Here is an 8,414-nt window from a genome sequence, read left to right as displayed (position 1 = left end):
CCGGGGAGTGCGGGTGGCGTGGCCGGCCTGCGGGGAGAGCGCAGTGGCCGGGCCGCTCCTGGAGGGGTGTTTGGGGGCGACGAGGTCGGAGAGAGGGCAGGGAGGCCGCTTTGGGCGGCGGGAGGAGAAGGGCCCAGAGGAGCCGGCCGAGTTGCTGTGTCTCTGACGCGTTCATTAGGGAAGCTTGTCAACTTGCACATGTTTTTAAGAAGGGTTTTTTTCTTCTTAATATACGGGACTTAYATCTGCTAGTAGTATTGACAACGTGCAATGTCCTGAAACGTATTTCAGACGAAGGGTACTTCGTCATTTGGTAAGAGGCGAAACAAGACTCACACCTTGTGTCGTCGATGTGGATCCAAGGCATACCACCTCCAGAAATCTACCTGTGGGAAGTGCGGTTACCCTGCTAAGCGTAAGAGAAAGTGTAAGTAAGAAATTTTTAACTGATCTGAGATTAAATACTTCTACTGCTGCTTTGTCTTCTCCTTAGTAAGAGACAGTAAGTAACTCAGATTCCGTATGAACCCAATGAAGACAACTRTATTCTCAATTTAGTAATCTCTTTTTTTCTAGCCAAGAAAGATTACTGTGTCACTTTGCTGAGTGCTTGAAGCTTTTCTGAAATTTTTAAAGGTAGCACTGACTTAACTATATTCCAGAGAATTGTGCAGGAATTGATTTATTTTAGTAGAATTACTGTTTTTTGCTTCTGTCAGATTCCATAGTTRTGTGGTTCCAATGTATTGTGCAATTAATCATGCAGGTGATGCAGATGAGTAACAGTAACATATATTCTAGATAACTGGAGTGCAAAGGCTAAAAGACGCAACACCACTGGTACAGGTCGCATGAGGCACCTGAAAAAGGTCTACCGTCGATTCAGGTACAATGTTTTAATACAAATTAGAGTAGTGTGAAATCTTGCATGGGTTTCACCTAATTATAAGATAYATAATTCAAACTCGACACTACTTTTTATTTAATATATTTAGTGTGGTGTGGTCTTAAGCTTTTTTTAAAAATAYATCATGAAATAAAGGATGTTTTGTATCCATATAAATGACAGCGTATTCTTTCTGGGATTAAAAAGCTTGCTCATTAGTTATATGTAAGATGTATAGCAAGCTTTAATGTTTCTTACAAGGGTAGATAGCAAGAACCTCAGTATTCTGTACTATAAAATGGCCACACTTCAAAAAGTATGATGCTTCATGTAGAACTGCTTTTGKTTTTGAGTTATTAGTGATTGCGCTTGTGTGGATTTTTTGTAAGACTCTTCTTGATATGCCTTCCAGTTCCTCTGCACACAGAAAAGTTTGAAATATTTCAGTAGTTGCTCTAGTATGTGAGATGTAGTTATCACTGAGTAGCTGTAAAAYCAGACTCTCAGGTACAGGTTTCCAAAACTTGTTACAAAGCTTTGAGTTGTATTTAAGAGGTGCAATGGGGGTACTGTAATATTAAGAAACTCATTAAAATTCTATTTTGTTTGATCTACTTGTCCTAAAAATAAGAGTTCAGTAACTATGAGTCCAGTGTCTGAGAAAGCTGGATAAAATTATCAAGTAATTTCAAAGTCTTTTCTTTTAAAATGTAGATTGTATTYAATAAATGAAAAGTGGGGATCTGAACTCTTGCATGAGGGTGTAGTTGAGGGATTCATTTCTCTTACTGTTTTTGGTCAGCCATAGYCTTTGCCTAGCAGGAACTAGAAAGTAATGTAAGCAACTGCAACCTGCTTTTTTCCACCAAGAATTATTGAAGCAGGAAATACCATATCCAAAAGTGAGGTTGAACTTGCTTTTTCTTTTGTTGTGTTCCACTTTCTTCCTTATGGTCTATTTGGAAGGTTATCTTTTTTTTAACAGAAAACTTGCAGTTTAGTACTAAGAAAAAAAAAACACTTTTGAGTCAATTAGCAGGGACTTAATTTGGAGTGCCTTCAATGCTGTATTTGATTCAGTCTTSTAGTGTTTAATCAGTTGTTGAAAACTTCCTGTTTGAAGAAACATAATTTACTCTAGCAGAAGAGAGGAGAAACTGCTCACTCCAGACAGCTTGTCAATGATGTTTCTTATAAAAAATGTCTGAACATATGAATTTCATAGTGATTTCAGTGTGTTACTGAGATGAGCTGAACAAAAACTAGTGAATTTTACCTAAAACATTGCTTGTTAGAAAACAAACCTGGAGCAGTAACCGTATTTCTRCTTGCAGGAATGGATTCCGTGAGGGAACCACACCGAAGCCGAAGAGAGCAGCTGTTGCAGCCTCCAGTTCATCATAAAGACTCATCTGTTTGTTAAAATAAATGGTCTTATCCAGAAAAACAAAATTTCAACTTTTATATATGTTTTACTTTGAAATGTGGGRTTCCTGGAACAAAAAATAGTTACATATACACACACACACACATTTCTTTATGGATTGAGATGATTCATTAAACATAATCCATTGACTTCTCTTTGACAGCATCTTCATCCTGAAAAAGGACTATAATCTGTGCTGAACTTAAAAGGCTTATATTTGTTCATTACCCAATAGCTAATGGTTATAGTTAACTGACAACTTTTTTTTTTGGTACTCCCTTATTGGTTCTATTTTCAAAATCTTAATTACATAGCAGTAAGCTTCTGGCTSATACACATTAATTATTCATTTAGTGTGTTTGGTATTTTGAGATTTCAAACAGGGAGAACGGGCTTTTTATCTGCTTAGRGAAGTAATTGATTTGGAAGAGGAGTGTAATGTTGGCACTGTAGACTTGCCATACTTGCCTGTAAGATATAAATGGAACTTCTGGTCTTAGCCATTGTTCAGTGTTCTGTGGCTGGCAGTTCTGAGAAGGCTGTCCAAAATACTGCTTGTTCAGCAGGCCATTGCTTTTTGGGCAAAAAAAAAACCCTTCTAAACCTGGAGGGGCTCTCWGCCAAACAGTAAGGGATTGGAGATCTGCTGTAGTTGAGACATCACTCCCAATAAATACAGGTTTGGGTGTTTGAAGTGTAATCTTCCACTACAGAAAAACTATGTAAAACTAAGTTAACCAGGTGGTCCAGGAAGGTAAGGGTGCAGAGTTCAGGCACACAGATCAGAATTACAAGGATATGAAGAAGCAGGTAGTAGATGAAGCAGTTCAATTAAGGGGCATCTTTTGAATTGTGGATTATTTAATAAATTTGCACTTTATTTAGGGGTTTTATTGGGTCACTCAGCTAGTTTTTAAATTCTCAGCTTTTGAAAGTAGTCTTAAGATGCTATTATGAAGAGTTGGAAACATGGAGGATGATAATCACCTGCAAGAATTTAGAGTTTTCAGATGAGAGAATCTGCCTTCTGATACAGGTTTCAAGCTTTTCAGGTTGTTTTTACTGATGGCTTTACCATGAGTTATCAGAAATAGTGTGCTGCTTTGTTGGTACTGAARAGTCAGCAGTTAAAGAATATATCAGCTTGTGCAAACTGAAGATRAAACTTTCAGCAAGGCTTGAGACTGGAATGCAGCTGGCTGCACTTCCTTATATTCTGTATGTTACATTCCACTCTTGAATAACTCAGTGTGTACTTAGGCTGCTTGTAAACAAAAACAGAAATCTTGCCCTACTGGTCTTTGCACAGCATGTAATGATGTACTGCTTTCAGCTGCTCTTCCTGAAAGAATGAAAGAATTKCTGTTGAAACTTTTGAMACTCTCTTAAGATATAATATGTGCRTGCAATGYGTGCACATCTATTCACAGGACTYGTGAATCTGAAATGTGTGTTGTGATGAGATTCTGGCAAATAGYTAAATGCAGGAGGAAGTAATCAAAAATCTTTCTCCTTTTCTTAGTTACTCTCTTAGTATCAAAAACTAGGGAGTTAATGTTGTGTATAGCTAGTGCAACTATGTTTCCTGCAAAGGTGTGAAAATACCATTGCCTRGTTTAGTTTGGATGTCAACAGCAAACCCAGCAGGATGAATGAATTACAACTCTTATCATTGTGAGACTGCTGACTCTGAGTGGAACAGCAGAACAAGATACTTCACACTTCCTGACTAACAGCTGCTCCTCCAGTATAGTGTGCTAACATAAAATGGTGCTAATCTCAATTAAACTGAGTTAAGTGGAGATTAACTCCACCATTGCTGTTTTTTAATTAGTATGGAGACCACTGGCTGCTTTTGCCATAATAGCATGAACAAAAAACACTGGATTTTAATGGGCCCATGGAAGGTGAGGTGGGGTGGTCCTAACGTGCTGGGATGCTGATGTTGCGGGGAGAAGGGTATGAGTTACTTCCCTAGTGAAAGAGGAATATACTTGTTCATGACAATTTGAAGACCTTTTTTAAGAATGATGCTGTCTTACCCAGAATTTGTACAGTACCCCTATGGCAAAATTGACATAAATTGTGTCCATAAAAACATGGAAATAAAGCGTGATAAGTTCCAACTTAATTACTTTCCATGAAGTTAATAGGCTAATGCATGTGTTAAGGCAGCAGTCCTCAATATTTTGTGAGCAAGCTGCTTTAAAAAAAGAAAAAAAAATTGTTCATGGAAACTAAATCTTCTTGACTAGTGGAGAGATCATCATTCTTGAGCTTTCCACACAGCATTACCTTACTAGTGTTGGTACCTCCAGGGTGCTGGCAAACTGGGGATTACACTTGCTAATAAGGTAATTTAATATGTAGATGTTACAGCTCCTGTGTATGTGTGTGGAGAGGACAAGGGAGAGCAAAGTCAAAATTCTCTAATGGCAATAAAATAATGCTGGGATATATGTTACCTGAAATCCTTCTTTTTTTTTCTATTTTTTTAATTGCAAGCTTATGTACTGAGCCTATGCTGGTATGTATGCAAAATYATGATTAGGTGAACTTAGTACATGTCTCTTGTCTATTTGTGTTTTATTGTCAAATTCTGTGGAACATAAAGAGATTGGTTAACTCTAGTCCATGGCACAGGGTACAATATGTTCCTTACTCCACCAGCAAATACYACTGTAATTGTTTCAAATAGTATGTGTTGTAATTGTTGTAATACTGTACTGAAGGAGCAAAATATCACACAGGTGCTTGAAAAGAAGAACTGAGGTTAAGGTTGTCTTTTTTTTTTTGATGCTACCTTTTCTAGAACAGGATAAATATTTGAAATCAAGTCATCTGAAATTCTTGGTTTCTATCTGAAGTACAATACTCCATCTTTTCTAAATGATGAGGCAAAACATTAAGAAGCACCACAACAAGAAAGCATAATGCATGAAAGTTGATACACTTTTCAATAAAACARTGAACCAAAACTTGTGAAGATCCGCATGCACGTTTCTACAGGCAGAAAAGGATGGAAAAGCTAGCTAATCATGGRCCAGTATTTTTCAATTTGTCAAAGTAACTAAATGAAGTCAGGATTTAGTACTTGGTTGTAAATCTAAACTGTATGTTTTTGAAAATTCACTGCTTTTCCTACATTACTGATGAGCCTTAGCACAAAGCCACAGCATTTAAGTGTCTGAAGATAAGCACTGAAATGTTCAAGGCATTGGATGCAGCCTCTAACTTGAGGCCACTATCCTTTGCTAAATACTCCAACAGAGCTAACTTCAACCTTGTGTTTCTTTCTCCTCTACTGGAATTCACTCAGTCTACAAAGCCTGGAGAGAAGCGACAGCAATTGCTGACTGTTTGGTAGGGTTGTATTTGCACTGCATGTTAAGTTACTTTGTTTTGTAACTGAAAGCTTATTACAGAAAGATGAAGGRAAAAAAAATGCAAACCTCAAACCCTGATTCCTGCCCACTTGCTAGAATATACTTTCCCAACAGATCAATAGTCAGAATAATTAGCACTGGAACAGGTTGCCCAGAGAGGTKGTGGAGTCTCCATCCYTGAAGATACTCAAGAGCCATCTGAGAAAGGTCCTGGCCAACCTGCTCTAGCTGACTCTGCTTGAGCAGGGACACTRGACTAGAGGATGTCCAGAGGTCCCCTCCAACTGCAGCCATTTTGCAATTCTGTGAGTACCCAAAGAGATGCATCTTAGTGGTCTCAGCTTGTATGTGTTTACTAACGCAAAGTATTAATATAGGGAAAAAATGAAAGACTGTAGCCTTGTTACACTTTTATGTAATAGGGCTATAAAGGATATCCTTTAGAGTTCTAAATCAATTAGTCACTGAAGTCTATCATCCACAGAAATATGGGAGTTATTTTCAAATATTYTATCAGATAGGTGAGTTTTTACTACACATTCTCTGTATATCATGCAAATAGTTGTAGACTTTTATTTCAGGCTTTACACTGGCTCTAGTAGTTGTAGATTACTTCAGCTATTGCTTGGTCTAAAKGCCTCCTATGGAGCAACATTAAACTCTTTGAACCAAACTTTGTTTCTAGTTACATGCTTTTGTATTTCTCTGCTGTTCTTGGTCCTATTGTGTGTGGTTTCTTCCTGGGCATCACTTGGAAGTTTCTTGGATGAGAATCTAATAACCAACCTTCTACAGTAAACCACATTTTCAATAAAATAATGTCTGAACTCGATGCTTAGTATTTCTCTACTGTAGGTGAGCGGGAGTAGAGTGTAGGTGCATAAAATATGACGCAAAGATAAAGTTGGTAAGTTTTACATAAAGTCAAATACCTTTTAATGTTTGCAGTTTGAAAGCTAAGGCCTCATATTAGAACTGAAATTCGAGTAATTTAAAAGTCATTCTTATGGAAGCTAATAGTTCTGAACTTCCTCTGTTTTTCCTTAAAAATAGAGGATGCCATTTACATTTAAGCAAAACTGTAGGAAGTAACATGGATTCAGATGGCTGCAAAGCATAGCGCTCCCTCATTTACCCCCTCATGTTMGTTCTCTACATATGCTGGCGATCTGCTGGCGAAAGCTGGGGTTCTGCAGCAGAACACAGGAAACTCAGCTACAGACGTCAAAACCGTATACAGAGAAATTGCCAGATTTCTGTACTCTCTCTTCTTTTTCTCCAGTTACAAGAACAAAAGTCATACAGCTATGTGACTCAAGCCTACTGGCACTGAATATGCATCATGATACAAGCCAGAATTTCTGTCGGAAGGCTTGTCTTTGGATAACGTACAGAGAGGGCATAACAAACCGAGCCGAATTCAGAAGTCAKGACGTGACCAATCCGACACCTCTTACACATGAACGCAGCCTCACTGAGGAGCACTCGTACTGGCTTTTCCTGCCAGATGCTATTTATTTATTATCTACTTACGTTAATGCTTTAAACCAGGCAGTCCATGCTGGCTGAAAGCTTCTTTCATTTTCTGCTCAACAATGATCGTCATGAAAATGTTTTAAACTACTCAAATCAAAATTGATCTGTTTTATTTTCCTTGATTATTTGACTGTTTAAAATGTAGCATTTTCATGCGTTTTGTTTCGTATCATACAATCTGTCATATTAGCTGCGTAAATACAGTATCTGCATTACTTGCTAGTCTATGTTATGACACTGCTTGACCAAATTACTTGGTTTTATCAAATGAAAAAAAAAAAGCCTTTATATTTCCTATGAAATCTTTCAGAATTTTTCTTCCATAGTATGAGTTTTTCACCCATTAGGGCAGAGGGATGTTTTAAAATACCAAGATTCCCTAGAGACCACAAATTCTGTTTCCAACTTGTATGTTACGCCGATGCCTGTAACACAGGTAATACTGGGTGGCCACTGAATCAGGTTTCAGACCACTAGTAGAAAAAGCTGCCTTGTAACTTCACCACATGTGGACATTTAATAACCTTTATATTGTTTCTGTAATATATCTACCTGTTTTCAAACACATCCAGGACAGGCACGAGGAAGCATGTCAGCTAGGAAGCGAGAGCGGCGGGGAGCCGGCGGTAGACCTCGTCTCGGGCGAGTGATGGCCAGGCACCCTCCCGCGCAGCCCCGCCGGCYGTCGCTCCTTTCCCCCTCCCGCGCTCTCCGGCCCGGCCGCCGCGGCCCCCCCGGCCCGTTCCCCACCTGCCGCGGGCCGGGCTCGCGCGGAGGGGCCGCGCCCCCTGCCGGAGCGCCGCTGGACTGCTCCGACCCCCCCCAGCCGCAATGGTTTGTCCCCAGGGAGGATGGGAAGCCGATAAGTGCCGGGTTCGCTTCCGGGTTTCGGTGCGGGCGGGCGCTGTGTGGTTGCTCCTCCCCCATCGGCGCGCTCAGCCCAGCCCAGCCGAGCGCTATGCGCAAACTCGGCCCCTGGCTCAAGATGGCGGCGGCGGATAAACAGAAACATGAGCACGGGCGGGTGAAGATCGGGCACTACATCCTGGGCGACACGCTGGGGGTCGGCACCTTCGGCAAAGTGAAGGGTGAGCGGCGGGGCCGCCGCCTCGCCTCGGCGGCGGCGGAGCCTGGCGGGAGCGGCGTGCTGCCGCCGCCGCCGCCGCCTCGGGGCGGGCGG

At 40.4% G+C, this 8,414-nt stretch overlaps 2 protein-coding genes and 1 non-coding gene across 3 annotated transcripts in view; all 3 read left to right on the top strand.

The window, feature by feature from the left end:
- Positions 1–279: 279 nt before the first annotated feature.
- On the top strand, positions 280–2,338 carry RPL37 (ribosomal protein L37; the record flags this gene model as incomplete). The annotated part of the gene is made up of 3 exons (XM_085326373.1): positions 280–427; positions 802–886; positions 2,221–2,338. Coding segments are annotated over 3 exons (303 nt in total), but the record flags the coding sequence as incomplete, so codon positions are not given.
- LOC146599971 (small nucleolar RNA SNORD72) lies at positions 2,059–2,139 on the top strand. Its single transcript, XR_014894897.1, has one exon. It is a non-coding gene; the product is annotated as a small nucleolar RNA SNORD72 (small nucleolar RNA).
- Positions 2,339–8,177: 5,839 nt separating the features above from the next.
- PRKAA1 (protein kinase AMP-activated catalytic subunit alpha 1) overlaps positions 8,178–8,414 on the top strand; it is an 18,973-nt gene continuing 18,736 nt past the window's right edge. The window contains exon 1 of the mRNA XM_085326372.1: positions 8,178–8,322. Coding sequence (XP_085182498.1) covers positions 8,193–8,322 — 130 coding nt within the window. The 5' untranslated portion in view covers positions 8,178–8,192. The remainder of the gene's footprint in view (positions 8,323–8,414) is intronic.

Source organism: Rhea americana, unplaced genomic scaffold (genome assembly GCF_003343005.1).
Source record: "Rhea americana isolate MKP2758 unplaced genomic scaffold, rheAme1 scaffold_13, whole genome shotgun sequence".
Lineage (NCBI taxonomy): Eukaryota > Metazoa > Chordata > Aves > Rheiformes > Rheidae > Rhea > Rhea americana.
This window is presented reverse-complemented; position numbering and strand designations above follow the sequence as displayed.